Consider the following 16184-nt stretch of genomic DNA (forward strand, 5'->3'; position numbering starts at 1 on the left):
GCATGGCTCATTACATTAAAGGATTTCACAGGCCTGAGTTATAGCTATTGGTATAATCACAGGTATCAGAAATAAGAATAGTTATTTCTTATTTCTTTGTGAATGGAAAATGAAAAGGTCATTCAGTGTATGGTACTTCAAACACTTGAAAGGGAAAGTATTTTACTGCTTGCTTAGCTTTTAAGAGGAAGCCTACAGAGGGTAGGAGCAACGACAGGTAGACTGAGAGGAATACTGAGAAATTGTCTTAACAGCCAGCTATCAGGTTAGGAAAGCTAAACCCTGATAGAATTAGTTCTGGCCAGGGATGTCAGGGGCATCAAGAAAAGCATCTCCAGGTACATTGATAATAGGAAGAACAGAGAAAAGTGGGTCCTTTCAGGAAGAGGATGGGGGACCTGGTTACCCAGGACATGGAGAAAGCTGAGATACTCAGTGATGGTTTTGCCTCGATCTTCACTGGCACATGTTCTGGCCACACTGCCAGAGGCAAAGGCAGGGACTGGCAGAATGAAGAACCACCAGCTGTGGGACAAGATCAGTTTTGAGACCATCTAAAGAACATGAAGGTGCACAAGCTCATGGGAACTGAGATACATCCACAGGTCCTGAGAGAACTGCTGGATGATGTTGCTGAGCCACTACCCATTGTATTTCAGGAGTTAGGGCAATCCAGTGATGTTCCCACTGATGGGAAGGCAGGATGATCAGTCTCACCTCTGTGCTGGGCAATATCATGGAGCAGAGCTCTTGGAAACTATGCTGAGGCACGTGGAAAATAAAGTGACGACTGGTGACAGTCAACACGGAGCTGTGGTCAACGGCTCGGCTCGATACCCAAGTGGAGCCCAGTGCCTGAGCCCACAAAAGCTATTATTTTGAAGCAGCATCTGTGGCTGAGAAAGCACACTAATTTATTGGAGGCTGTGAGAGACTTCTACATATTTTCACATTCTTACATTCTTCCTTAAGCATCTCCTAGCATCCAGTTTTGGAGACAGAATGCTTTTGATTTAACTCTTTGGTTATGTTCTTGTAACTGAATGTTAGTAGGGATTTTCCCTTTTTGTTTGGTTCTTATGTTTTCTTCTGTATTTTCTAAAGATCCGTTTTACTCTGTGCAGTTACAGATTATTGTTTCTGAACTTGTAATGGAAATCTAGTCAATGTAATCTATTTCCATCCATACAGATAGGTACATAGGCTGATTTAAACACCTCTCTTGTTTCGGGTATAAGAGAATGTCTCTGAGGGTAGCCAGCTATCCTAACAATGCCTGATGAATCCCAGTCTGGGAGCATTAAGAACAGGCTTTTTTCTCAAGTAACATATGTGAACACTTCTGGAGGCTGTTTGCAATGACCTGATCCATAACTCATGAGGCTCATTGTTTGATACCAACAAGAATTACAAAATTAAGGTTCTGCTTCACATCTAAAAAATATCTTTAATAAGGTTTTCATTGGTTTCTAAACATGGGTAGAGATTTTCCTAATATTCATCCACTGAGAAATTAGGAAAAACGTACATGAACATTATAATCAATATTAGTCAGATAGCAGGATATTCTCTTCAAGGCATAACCTTTTAGATGAAGCTTTACTATTGATCTCTAAAGTCAGCATTTTTCCCCTTGCCATTCTCATTGGCTGAAATGTAGCAGGGAGAATGTCCCCAGTAGATTCGGGTTACACTGTGCTTCAGCAGGGTTGTCACGGCGGAGCAGAAACAGTAACTGTGTTCTCATGTACATTTTTTGCTGTGGGTGTGTTATATATTCAAATACAGGCTCAGCCACATTCACCAAATCCATCCTAGAGTATCAGACCTCTATTTCTATGGCATTGAACTTAGATGCTCAGGTCAATCTGGAAGCATCCTAAGGCTTTCACCAAGCTTTTAATTCCTGGATTATTTTCTTCTGCCTGAAGTTTCCCTTCTGCTTCCCTTTTGTTTGCTACTAATGCTTCATCTCTTCTGGGAGGGTGATTCACAGTTAATCAGCTCATCTATTCTGAGCCACTCACACCCAGGGCTCCGTGGCCAGGCCAGCAGGCACTGCTGGAACCCCTCGCTCTCCTCGGGGGCTTTGCTGTCCCTGCTGGCCTGTCACTGGGACACAATTACATCAACCATTGGGCCAGCTGCAAACGGGGGAGCCATCGACAATTGCAGAAAATGGGATTTGGGGTATTTAATGAGCAGCTTATTTACATGAATACACCAGGTAAAGCAGGGGAAAAAAGTTCTGCAGCTTGGAACATAAATTATTACTAGGCAGATAGAGAGAAAAATTTCCTGCACTTGAACAGGAACGTCTACATCATGTTTAACATTTTTTTCCCCACTTTCTTTTCTACAGAAAATACAGTTTTCACAATTTGAACAAATATTTAAATATTCAGTGTTTATTCAATTGAGATTTTGAATGAATTCTCCTATTTTATTATCAACATTTGGGGAGTACAAGCATGTTCTGTGTCGTAAATTCTGGAATAAACCTGATTTTGCTTGCTTCATATATATAAAATACAGTTAGAAAGCACAGTACAAATTCCATATTAGTGTCTGTTTTATCTTTTAAGTAGAAGAAATTCTGCACACTCATCCTGTCCTCACCTTTCTGCTTTCCTCTGACTTAGCATTACCAGATTTACAAGCTCACACCTGTTTTATTAGGCAGTCTTTTAAACAGAGCTTCCATAGACTGAATTTGCATGTTGCCAGACCCATTAAGTGTGTCTTCTTTAGCAAGGACAGAACCTCACAATTTTCCATACACATGCCCATTTATTTTTATTAATTAAACTCATCTTTATTAACTGTGAATTTGATGTAGGTAATCCCCTTCTTGAAATATACTATAATATTGTTTTTCAAATGTATTATCTCATGCTTATCACATGACCCATGTGAGTGTAATATCTCCTGCTCAAAAGTTCAGGCATACACCTGCACGAGATCCTGGTTGAGAAATTGCTGATGAACAGATACCAACATGAGGTTGCCATTATAATTCTTCCCTGGGGTAGGAAAATATGCTCATTACAAATCAGTCACCTACAAAACAAATATTTCACCAAGACATATTTAAATGAAGTTGCCAAACTCTGTTTTTCCTGACATTTGCGAGTTACCAGCCACTATCAGTTCATCCACCACCTCAGTTATCCAGTCCAGTTCACAGAATCCACTTTTATATCTTGTTTTCCCCAAAATTGGCTGAATGCATACTTCCCAACCAGTCACTTTCTCTCGGAGAGGGTTTAAATTGCTCATTTGAATCACCCAGCTTTTTATTCCTTAGTATGTCCAGTATAAGAACTATGAAACATAAACCAGTCTACTACTCTTGCATACATGTCCCCATTAAATATTTACTACATCTGTTCATATTAATAAGTTTATCTTTAAATCTTTAAAAAGCTCACTACACAAAACAGACCAAAACTAAAATTGTGAGTCTGTAGCCCTACCTCTTAAATTTAATGTCAATCCATGTTCCAAAAAAGAAACATGTGATGAAATGCAACAGTGATGAAATGTAAGAAATTCTGTTAGCCACTCCCAAAATGCTGGGGGTTTTCCACATTGTTATTTTACACTGCATCAGCATTGTATTTACCAGCTTCCTTATTCTTTAACTCATTACTGACCATAGGGTTTTTTTTTGCTTTTGCAACTGATTTTGACAATATTTCCCTAAACTCACCAGCACTTGATGGTTACATGTGCAACCCTTAGTGCACCGATATGTTTAAAGGTTAGAATATCCCTGTCTGAACACAGTAATTTTGGTTACAAAGCTACTTTACATGGATATGGGAATGACTGAATGAGACAGGGAACAGCACTTCAGATCAAGCAATGACTCGGGGCTGGGGACAGGAATATCCACAGCACAGAACAAGCCAGGGCTGAGCGCTGAGGTCTGAGCTTACACATGGCTGCTGTGGCAGAGGCTGTGGGTGGAACCTGTGGTGGAAGCACCTCATCTCAAGTACTCAAATTAGTACTAGAAACACTCCTCCTCATCTCCCCAAACATGTCTTTGACTTACTGTAACTGTGAATAAATCTTCCAGGACTTTTTGCATAGTGTTTAACACGTTTTAATTTTTTACTTGAATGAGGGTGGTATGATTTTTCCTACCCAGGCTCTCTGGGGAGCAAATGGGATATGAAAGGATGGGATATACTCTCTCCCATCTGAAGCTGACTAGGTTCTCCAGCGAAGCACTTGGTGTCCACAATGATTTGCACTTTGGAGGCCTTTTAAAGAAAAATTTTGAATTCTTTCATTCCTCACTGTAGATCATCTTCAACTCTAAATAAAGTTAAAAATTGCTACATTATACTAGAAATGCTCCAAACCTTCCCGAAAATCCTGTAAATCGTGTTTAATGAAATAATTGGGTACCTATTTGTTCCTGTTTGCCAATTCCAACACGGCATGTTTCAAAAGCTATCTGTGATTTTTGAGTCAATGTAAGGCATGTTTTCAGCAGACTGCATTCCATTTCTGAGAAATCTCCAGGCCCCTTTATGACCTTGCTTGGCCTTGAGATTCTCTCTAGACATGTTTTACTGTCTTTTCAGCCGCTTTGGACTCTGTGCCCACAGCGCACAATGCTCTGACACAGCTCTGCCAGACACCCCTCCCTCTGCCTCTTTCCTTTGACTTCTGCAATCCCTGGACATGGAATACTTGTTCCTGCCTGAGACTCCGGCCTCTGCCCATGGGGACGGCTCCCCTCTGCACGGGTTTTTCCGAGATGGGCAGTCCTGCTCATCATGTGGCCTGGATATCAGTGGGTATTCAGGGCTCGGGATCAAACTGGTGACGCGGTTTGGCCCCGTCAGTCCCAGCTTGGCCCTGCTGTTCGGTGTCACTCCAGGCCGCTCTTCAGCTGCTAAAGGCGGCGGGCAGCTGAGGAGGCCTGAGAGGAGCGCGGCCGGTCCCGCCTGGATCTCCTTGAGGGGAGCGGAGCCCGTCCCGCCGCGGGGTTCCCGCCTGGCTCTCCCTGAGGGGAGCGGGGCCCGTCCCGCCGCGGGGTTCCCGCCGGGCTCTCCCTGAGGGGAGCGGGTCCGTCCCGCCGCGGGGTTCCCGCCTGGATCTCCCTGAGGGGAGCGGGGCCCGTCCCGCCGCGGGGTTCCCGCCGGGCTCTCCCTGAGGGGAGCGGGGCCCGTCCCGCCGCGGGGTTCCCGCCGGGCTCTCCCTGAGGGGAGCGGGGCCCGTCCCGCCGCGGGGTTCCCGCCTGGATCTCCCTGAGGGGAGCGGGGCCCGTCCCGCCGCGGGGTTCCCGCCGGGCTCTCCCTGAGGGGAGCGGGGCCACTCCGCATTGCCATTGCCGACCCCCCGCGCTCCCGGCCGCAGTCACAGAGACACAGGATAGGTCGGGTAGGAAGGGACTTTTTGGGGCATCTGGTCCAACCTCCCTGTCCAGACAGTCATGAAAACACATGGTACAGGGTTGTGCCCTGACGGTTCTGGAATATTCCCCGTGAGGGAGGCTCCACATCCTCTCGGGACAATCTGTTCCAGCGCTCGGGCACTCGCGCAGTGAAGAAATCCTGTCTCGTGTGTTCGGGTGGAACTTGCTGTGCATCAGTTTCTGCCCGTTGCCTGTACTCCTGTGGCTCGGCACCACGAGCAGTGCCCGCTCCTTTCCGTGACGGTTGCCCCGGACAGGGACACACCGCCCGCCCCGAGCCCCGCCGCACTACAGCTCCCGGCAGCCCCCGCGCCGTGACTCGGCCGGGGCGCCGCGGCGCGGGCCGGGATGGAGTGAGGGGCGAGCGGCGGACAGAGCGCGGCCCTGCGGCCCCCGCCCGTGTCTCGCTCCGCCCCGGGTCTATGCGGCCCCCCGGAGACCATGGGATCCAGGATCAAGTGAGTGCCCTCCGCAGCTCTCCAGCCCCGCTTCAGGCCCTCGGGAGAGCGAGAAGGGGACTGACTTCCCCGCCCGCCCTCCGCTCCGTGTGAGGCCGCGCGGGCGGGACCCCGGCCGAGCCCGCGGGCCTCGGGTTGGGCGAGAAGGAGAGGGAGAAGGGGAGAGAGCGCTCCCTGCCCCGCCGGCCGGAGGGACGGGCAGGACGGGCCGTCCGACCCCGCGTCCGGGCGAGACCCCGGCGGGACCCTCCGGCCCTGCCCCAGGAGAGGGGCGAGAGCCGACCCTGCCTCACACCCAGCCCGCTGCCCCTCCCGCTCTCGGGGCCAGGCGGGGAGGGCAGTGCAACGTTATCGGTGCAGGCCTGAGGGAGGGCGGGGGTGCTGTGGTGGGAACATCTTCATTGCCAGCACAGCCGACGCCTGTTCGGGGGTGTGGAGGGGTCGAGGGAGTGCAAATTTCTTTGCCCAGGTTAGAGCGTGCTGACGGAAGGACTACAGTATGCCTAGGAGATAGCCAAAGTGCATTAGCAGAGGGGTTTGGGGGAAGGAGAGGAGTGATGCAAATGATTGATGTGCTGGGCCTGCAGATCCATGCCTTCAATGTTGGTGTTTTTTTAAAATTTTCATAAAATTGGTAGTTGATTTATTGGTAAGCCTTGTTGCTATGTTTGGTATAATCACTTTAAAAGTCTCAGTTTCTTCATATGCCATTCCAGGAAAATTCAGTTTCTTGGACACGGGTGGAGGTGTAATAAAGATATTACCAAGCAGGGAGTGCTGACATCTCTGTGTGTGAAACGGTTATAGAGTGGAGAGACCCAGGTAGAATCTGTTTTATTCAGCAGGTGCTCTCGAGCACTTGGTTTTCCTTCTTGAACACAGTGTTCTTCAGGATTACACTGGACTTTAACTATTCAGTTGTTTTGTTTAACTTGAATACAAGACTGGAAGGGACATAGTTTGTGTGCTGACACATCTTCATGTTCCCAAGCCCATAGGCTGGATAGATGAAAATGTGTCTTTTCAGCCAGGTGTCTTAGGAAAATGTAACCAGATATAATGAGTGTTTGTGATAATAGCACTGTGGCAATTGGTTAGTTCCAGAAAGGAATGAACCTTTCTTCCTTCCTTAAGCATACTGTGGGCATGAGTTTTGCACCTTTTTGGAGTATGTGTTCTCAACTGTTGCTGCAGAGAAATGAAAGCCTGAGAAACTGGTTAAACTCTTACAGTCAGATTCAGGTAGAATTGACAACTGTACATATTTTGGCAGCAGAGCAGACTGTATCTCTAACTTGCACCTTCAGACCCTGCAGCAGTCACCCTTGCTTGGATCACTTCAAGATTATGATCCAAAATGACTTCTTATGATGACCTTATCTGAAATCTATTAAGCGGTTGATGCTTACTTTAAATGCAGTTTGTTTTGTGGTGCACACTGAATCCACAGGCTGTGTTTGCCATCTTTGGGTTTATGGTTGCTGATTGGACTTTGGTGGCTTTGAGTAGACTTTGCTAAATGAGAATGTCATCAGGCAGGTGAGATGCTCCAACTAGAAACTGGTGTCAGGGAGATGTAGCTGTTAGAAATAGTGCAGCCAGCGGAGTTAAGGACTTTTTCTGTGCTAAGTCTTTCAGTGTGAACTTGTCTTTTAAGACTGCAGATAAAACCCCTGTCTTTCCCAATCACCAGAATTGCAGAGGTAATAAACCCAGGTAAACATTGCTTTTCATTCTTCTTGGACTTTGTGAGAAAGCATTTTGTCCACTAGCTGATTAAGCAACTTTGCCTTGAGCAACACTTAATAAACTGCTTTTTTCCACTTTAGGCAGAACACTGTGCCTGAGTAGCGTAAGGAGAAAATTTCAAAACAGTCTTAAAATATATAGAATGAGAGAGCCTGTCTGAGTAAGAGGCTTTTCTGGTCTGCCTTTCTGAGCTGGGTGTTTAATCCAGCAAAGACTTCAATGTTGGTAACTTCCTTATTGGGACAAGTTGGAACTGTGAATGGGAGAACTGCTTGTTAACTGGGAAGGGTGAGGCACATCTCCTTTAGGGGTGTCACCAGTATGTGCTGGAGCCCCAGTAAACATCCAGCAGTCAGATCCCTTGCTTCTTGCAGTAGATTGATAACTGTGAGGGATGTTAAACTGCTTGGCACAGGATCCCTTGCATGCACAGTGACAGACTCTGCATGAAACCTGGGCATATCTGTCAGTTAGATTTCTGATGGGTGTATAATAATGAGTCATTTGAGTGAAAGATTGCTTAGAGAAAAGTATCAGTAGCTGCATCAGACTGAAGTGAAAGAAATCAAGGAATTGCCAGCAGTCCTGTAAGCTTTTGGCTTCTGTATAGCTGCAGGCAAAAAAAAAAAAAAAAAAAGCTAAATAGACTGTTGGGTTACAGTGCTGGGTTAATCCTGTCTCAGGGAATGTGCCAGGCACTCTGTGCCAGCCAGGTGAGGTGGCAAAGGAGCCTTGTTAACCTGCTGCTGTCACTGCTCCCGAGCCTTTGTACTCCATGTTACAAGACAGAAAGGACTTCTTATTTATTTATCTTAACTAATGTGTCACTATCAATCTGTTCAGAATGGCATTGCACTGTAAAAACAGTTGGCATGTCCCTTTCCAGAGGTGGTTGTATTTCACTGGTGACACAATAGATGCCAAGTGTACATCTGGGAAAGCTTTCAGAGATTTAACAGAATGTTTGTTATATGCTAAGATGAAATATTATCTATCTAGGGAATACCAGGCAAAAAAGTTAAATATATAGAAATTAATCAAGGCTTCTGTTACAGTTTCTGAATTGATTTAGTGATTACAGTTTTCTGCTAATAATTTACTTTCTGCAAGAGTTGAGCAACTAAGTCTTGTTACAGGACAACTAATTATCAGGCAATGTCTGACTCCTGTCTTATGCCTCAGTTCTTAAGCAGAATGATACTTTCTGTCATAAATGCTACTTCATTTTCCTATGTGTACAAAAAAATGCTCCTGGCAGAATTGAAATAGGCTGTAGATATGTAAAGTATGTACTTCCAGCCATCCAGCTTCGGAGAAGGGCTTGATTTAATTTTACTCTGAATAAATCTCTTACAGTTTGGTAAAAACTACATTTTTTTGATCATAAAAGGTGCATAAATACCTTATTTGAAATGTCTTATTTCAGTGTAAAATTGAATTTCATACTGATTGCTTTGAAACGGATGTTATTTCTAGATCAGAGATTTGAAGTAATTCATAAAAATAGCATTTATCACAGAAGCATTATTTTCTCATACAGCTCCTTCCTAAGTTAGTGTTTACAAAGAAGTATTGCATTTCCTTCTGAAATTACCTAGTTCTCAAATAGGTGAGGTACTATGTCTTTTTGTACCTCTGTGTCCTATGTATTTTTTTTAATTGCAACTTATTGTTCACTTGGTAAGTGACCATGGGAGGAGGGAAAACTTGGTGTGTGTGTTCAAGGCTCTTGTGCTGTGGAGGATTGCTGGGGCTGGGGCTTCTGTGCAATTCTCAGGTGGCACTGGACTACAGAATACACATTTCTGATCATGTCTATGCTGTATTTCCAAACTGTATGAAGTCTCATAGTGACTTGTTTCCTTAATGCCTCTGAAAAGTTATAAAATATCCACAATCCAACAATGGCTTCATTCTCATACTGAGGTGTTGGTTGTTGAATGCAGCCTTTAATACCGAGTTTCTCACTTGGGAAGGCTACTTTAATTTCACTGTTCATAGAAATAAATGGACGTTTGTCATGGAAAATTAAAATACAAAATGTGATGTCTTTTTGTCTGAAAGTTTTGGAATATGGTCTGTGCTCCTGCCAGCTGTGTTACCCAGTGCTTTCACTTAAGAATTTGAACGTGGGTTCTAACATAATACTAAAAAGGTGTTTGTTGTTTTAACCATTAGCTGTAAAAATATAAAGTTTATAAACTTTTAATTAAGGAAACAGAGTGCTAAAAATAAAGACACAAACAAGGAGGGTATGATAAGGCTGCCCAGCAATGTGTATAAAAGGAAAAATGCATGTCTGGTGCTCTGTGGGTATCGTTCCATCCTCCCCCCGTAGCGGGGCTGTCGGATGGAGCTAAAGCCCAGAATTTGCAGGTTATTGCTGCAACTGGAGTAGCACAGCGAGAATTACGCAAGATTGCTCTTACATTGCACAATAACAGCTGACTTTGGATTTCTCATAACTTATGAGTGTAGTTTTCTGAAAAAACAGCTACTTAAGACAAATCAGTTGGGAACTGGTGGCAAATTAAATTACCATTAATTGAGTTGTGAACCATTGTTGCTCCTGAGAGGTGCTCTGTAAAACTGAGGAGTGTGATCCTGCGCTACTGAAAGCAGTGGTAGCTTTTCTGTCAGTTTAAATAGGTGTGGGGTTTGGCTTAGAGCCACTTGAGTTAGGCTAAGTGGGCCTGTGGCATGGTTAGAAATGTTTTCCTTAATCCTTTTGGTGTTAAAGTAGGATTAAAAATAATATAAATTCTCTGAAGAGTTAAGCTGAACTCCTTGACATGCTTATATGTTGGGTTTGAAATGTTGGGTAAGATGAGTTTAATTTTGAAATTATAATTCAGTCTGGAATTCTAGCATATATATTTATGGGTTTTGTCATTATTTTTGTCCTTAGCTGCAAGGAAGTTACAAAATTCACAAGTAAATTATAGCACAGCAATTTCCTAATGTTAGTTTGCATTAACACATAGGAGACAATATTATCACTATACAAGCAGCTGTAAATTTGGAACAGTAATTATGCAATTTTGATTCTTGATTTTAACCAGAAAGTCTAAGAATAAAGTGTCACATGTTCAGACCTGCAAAATCCTTATTTTAGGACTACAGTCTCTTTAATCTCATAACAAAATATCTGGAGTAGCTAAAATTGTTAGTCAGGAATTAAGTCAAAATATTCTTTCTTATATAATCACCTGCTGCCTTTGCGTGCTCATTATGAGATGTAATTCCAGAGATGTAGATCCAGAGCAGGAGTTAAATTAGTAAGAACTGAAAATACACACTAAATTGTTTGTTTGTTTTGAAGTAATATCATTAACTTCTTACTTTTACTACTGGTATATTTATAACTCTTGAGCACAGTAAATCTCTTTCCTCAAGCATCATTTACATCTTCTAGCTCAATTTGGTATGGTTTTTTGACTGTCACACTTATTTCTATGCATCTGGCAAATTTCTGGATTTAAGACACTGGAGTCTCATGAGACCAGCCTTGTGTATTTGTGATATTCTCCAGCATGGCAAAGAGGTAGAAATATTTTGACAGGTTTTAAAAAGGGGCACTGTCTTCATCCTAAATATAGGCTCTTAAGTTTTTCAGTAGTGTGTGCAGAAAGTGATTTTGCCTCCTCTTGACTGCATCTCCTTTTTTTTCCCCCCACTTTTCCTGGGCAAATAGATGTCATGAAGTTGAACTCAAGGGTCACAGTAATGAAAATGTGAATCTGGGTGCTGTTTGTCCAGTGTTGGACAATGTGACTTTTCAGTTTGGTGAAAAGTTCCCAATACTTTCTTTTTCCCTGAAAAAATCCCTGTATTTGGCACCTTACAAAGGTCTGATGAGAAATCATTCAAGGCTGTAAACGAAGAAATGAGGATTCTTTAGTTGTTATTGTACTGTGTGCATGCTGAGAACCCTTTCTGACTGCCTCAGTGCAAGTGCACTTAAACCAAATTCTAGTGTGCTAAATACCTTCCTTTTGTTTCAGACAAAATCCAGAAACTACCTTTGAGGTGTATGCAGAAGTGACCCACTCAGGAATCAGTTGCATTGGGAAAGGTAATGTTTTGCACTGTTTCTACCTATTTATTGGCTAAAACTATTCTTAAGAACCATATATTGTGAGATAATTAAGTATATTTAACATTATGCTGTTCTAGCTTTTAAAAATATCTCAATTACTGGTTCTGTGGAATCTTTTACAGTTAGGACTAAGAAATTTATGTTTCTGTATCTGATTGTGGACAATTTTCAGGTTTCTTTGACTGTTTTGTCTCTTTTTGTCTTTTAAAATATAAATAACTCTTTTTTTGACTAGGTTGAAAAAGTAAGTGCTTTTTCAAATTGGTATTTGCTGCTCATATAAAAAAGGGTAGTTTTAAACCAAAAAAGTACTCTTAAAACATCTTGTTTGGAATTTGTTTTACTTCATCTTTCTTACTTGTCTACAGAAGTATTTTTATCTGCTCCCAGGATTCTTGCTTTGATCAAATGACTTTATCTGGAAAGTAAGCATAGATGCAGCTTATGATTTGGTTAACTGTTTTTACCATTGTTATAAAGTCATAATTACACAAGTATTTTTATGTAATATTATTTTTTATAAGAATTCCTATGTTTAGGATAGAGGAATTTTTGATTGCACTTTTATCTCACCTGAGGAACTTGATCAAATAAGCAGGAAAAGCAAAGGTTGAAATTCATAATGCCAAAATGTAGTTCAAGGTACTGTTATGAGGGTTCAGTCTCTAGAATGGTACGAAAAGGAAGTTTGTCAGAATTAAATAATTACGATTAGTCAGCATGTACTGAAGTAGTATTTCTTTTGTCTTTTATTAAACAATCACGTGTGTGTTGTAGATATGGTGTAATGAGCCAATAGAAAGGATTTTTCTATTTTATTGACTGGAAAGCCACTTGCCTCCTTTTATATCTGTATTTGTTACAGTCTGCAAAAGTCAAATAGCTGCAACTCCTTCCTTGCCTGCCAAAGCCTCCATAGGAGTTGTAGCTGGAATACAGTTTTGGCTTGTCCTACTGCTCTGTGCCATCACAACTATTTGATGTAACTGCAGGAGCCCTTTTAATAACTGCTCTTTGTTTCTGCACATCTGACCTGGATTCTAGTGCCAGAAAATCTGAACAAATTTGACCATAAACATTACATTGTACAGTACTAGTGTCTGGGTATAATCTTCTCTTTGAAGTTTGTTTGCATCCCCCTGGAGGGATTAATTCCCTGCTGTGGGAAGGTGGGTTAAAAAGCACGGAAACTACTTTACAGGTTTTTAATTGGAGAATTTAGTATACATTTTGTTCTATAAACCAACTGATTCTGTGGGAGTTTCACTTGGTTGTGTTTTTAGGTTTGTTGTATGCACTTGTAGGTGCAAAATCTTCAGAAATTCTTTTTAGGGAGTAAAAAAAGAGTTTTAATAATTGTTTTTACTAGCCATATATTTTGAAGTTACTCTCTCTGAAGAATCTTTTAAGAGATTTTTCCCAACCAATTTTTTATGCTTAAGAGGTATACTTTATTCTCAGAAGCTCAGAGTTGTGTATACCCAAATATTTTGTCCTTCTGTTTCAAATGAAAGTTGTCTTGTTCTCTGCAGTGTCAGCTGTATTTAACAGTTGTACTGTATCCCAGGCAAATCACCATTCCAGAAATACACACCTAGAAAATTCCATATAGTCTGTGTCCACTTTCTTGCTGTCTGTTCCATGCCAAAACCCTAAGAATATAGATTAACTTTTGGGTTTTTTTTGCAGTTGGGAAATGTATGTTGCATGGCAAGGAGCAGCTACTGTTGAGAGAACTAAAATGCATAAAAGTTGTGTGAGAAGCAAGTTATCAGGCAGGTTTGAAACTATTTCTCCCCGTTTAATTGGTCCCAAAATTAACTAAGGCAGCTTTTTTTGAAGTTTGTGTCTAGTATAATAGTGCTGTTGATACTTAAAATGCTCTTAATTTTGGTATCAATCTTCTGACTTGGTCTTGAGGAGAAAGAATTGCTCCAAAGCTGTAACTGTCCTAGTGTGGGGGATTGTCTGGCTTGTGGAGGGTAAAACTTGCCTCCATTTTGTTATTCAAAAATTTGTGTAGCTATCATGAATGAAGCCCAGCTGGCAGCTCAGCCCCACGCAGCCGCCCGCTCCCCCAGCCATGGTGGGATGGGGGAGCAAACTGGAAAAGTGAGAAGGTAGCAAAGGATGTTTCCATGTGACTGTGAAGTATCAACTGAAATTTTAAGCTTTAATGTATTTCAAAGTTCACAGTCAACTGCAGAAGGGAATCTGTTTCTGGATTCCATGAAAGACACCAATAAACCAGACCAAGTTCAATGGAGGACCGCAAAGGTGGAGAGCGAGCTGAAGCACTGCAGCGTGAGGAGACGAGTGCTGGGCTGGTCCAGCCTGGAGGAGGCTCCAGGGAGCCTGAGCAGCCTTCCACACCCGGGAGCTCATTGGGATGAGGTATCCGGGCTCGCCAAGTGATGCGTGGCAGGAGGACAGGGTGCAGTGACAGGCTGGATCAAGAGACATTCTGAGTGACTGTGGGGACCCTGTTCACCATGAGGAGTTGAGTATTAGACCAGCTCACTCAAGAGATGTTGTGCATCTCCACCCGTGGAGGTTTTCAAGACTGAACTGCTTCAAAACCATGAAGAACCTGGTCTGACCTCACACCTGGCCTGTGTTCGAGCAGGAGGTTGGACCAGAGACCACCCAAGGTTCCTTCCTGCCTCAATTATCCTATGATCCTAAGATTTGATTTGTAGAAGTATAAGCTTCAGGATCATCTGGGGAATATTTTGTACGCTTAATAAGGTGCAAAGAGAAAAATGTCATTGAAACCAAAGAAGTTGGAAAAGCAAACGTTGTTTTATTCCAGTCCAGGCAGAACTTTGCTAAACCACAGTGAAATGTGTGAACTGAGAGTGGAAATGATCACTGGATCAGCTTCCTGTGCTCTCACTGTCCTTTCCCCTCAAGATTGTTTAGAAATAATCATCTGTGCTCATTGTATATTTTTGGCACATGAAATCTTTGGTAGATTATACAATTCCAGCATTCAGTTGTATTTAAAGGTGGTTTTTGTGCTTTTCTTTGTTGAATTCACAGGTCTTACATGGTAACTTACAGATTTTTCTTACTTAAGTAAATGTGATGTCTTTTTTTTTTTGAGAGCTATGAAGCAGGATAACTTCAACTCTGGCTGCATGAAGATGAGTATTTCTTATTAAAGATATATTTCCTTAGAAGAAGACAGCACCAAGCCATTTTTTTGCCTAATGATTGCTGTATCAATGGAAGCTGTTAATTCTCCTTTCTGAGAGGACATGCATTTGTCCTGTTCTTTCTTTTATTACCAATATACCTATGAAAGCTTTTCTTGTTGTCCTTGGTGTCCTTGGCCAGATTTACTTCTGGCAGGGCTTTAGCTTTCCTAACCTGATGCCTGGCTGTTCAAGCAGTTCCTCTACGTTCCTTCCAGGCCATGTTTCCCTGCTTCCACCCTCTGGAAGCTGCCTGTTTGTGTTTAGTTTGTTCAGGAGCTCCTTGTTCATCCTTAGAGGCCTCCTCTCCCCTGATTTCCTCTTTGTGGGGATGCATTGCTCCGGAGCCCGGAGCCTCCTCACCAAAAGTGAGAAGCTGCAGATTTGAACAGAGCCTGTGTTTTTACAGTGACAGTACATGGAGTTTATCTAGTGAGAAATCTGTGTTGTGTGTGTCAGGTATAAGTATGTCAAGCATAGGAACTTTGCAATTCTAATGCTTCTCACCAGCTCCCACACAGTTACTTTCAGAAAAAGAGGGAAAAATAGCCATGGTTTTATTGTAAAAATGAAATATTTTAGGGAAGAATTGGCTCAAAGTAAAACTAATAAGTTTTGTGTCTCTCGTGCATGATCTTCTCTCATGCATTGGAATTGTTACATGATGTGGATAATTAAAAGCTTTTTATGAAATACTGCTATTTTACTGGATTTCTTTTCCTATTTTTAATCTTTGTGTAAAGGAAGGAAAAAAGCATTTTATAAGATTGTGATTTTTTTATTTGTCGTGGCATTTCATAATACTGAAACTTCACAGAAGGTGAGGCAGTAAATTACAAAGGACTTTTATTGTTTCTTTTACAGGAGATAACTGCTTAAACTCACTTAAGCACTCCTAGATATCCAGGTCTATGCTATTGACACGTTGTAGAGAAGTGCATTGCAACTGTTTCCTACGTGTTTAATCTCAGCCAGAAGATTGTTTTGTGTGAGTTTTTTGAGACGCAGAAGTAGAAAGGATCTCCTAGCAAATTTAGTTTAAATACCTTTATAAAGAAAGTGAAAGCTTACTACTTGTGAAATTTTTCTTTTAACTTTCAAAGCACTTTATGATCTTAAAACTGCTGCAGATCATTCATCAAAAATAGGATGTGACAAATTTAAGGCTGTTGCTGGACTTCAGCCAAAGATTCTCTCTTGTTAGAAAGGGCTGTGAGGAGAATTGTAGTCTGACTGTCAAACTGTTC

The 16184-nt window shown here is 42.2% G+C and overlaps 1 protein-coding gene across 5 annotated transcripts in view; it reads left to right on the forward strand.

Moving 5' to 3' along the window:
* The first annotated feature begins 5094 nt into the window (after nucleotides 1–5094).
* DENND1A (DENN domain containing 1A) overlaps nucleotides 5095–16184 on the forward strand; it is a 153399-nt gene continuing 142309 nt past the window's right edge. For all 5 annotated transcript variants that reach the window (XM_053996069.1, XM_053996070.1, XM_053996071.1 and 2 more), the window contains exons 1-2: nucleotides 5095–5892; nucleotides 11646–11716. In XM_053996069.1, coding sequence (XP_053852044.1) covers nucleotides 5876–5892; nucleotides 11646–11716 — 88 coding nt within the window. In that variant the 5' untranslated portion in view covers nucleotides 5095–5875. The remainder of the gene's footprint in view (nucleotides 5893–11645; nucleotides 11717–16184) is intronic.

This window comes from Vidua macroura, chromosome 21, assembly GCF_024509145.1.
Source record: "Vidua macroura isolate BioBank_ID:100142 chromosome 21, ASM2450914v1, whole genome shotgun sequence".
In the NCBI taxonomy this organism is placed as follows: Eukaryota; Metazoa; Chordata; class Aves; order Passeriformes; family Viduidae; genus Vidua; species Vidua macroura.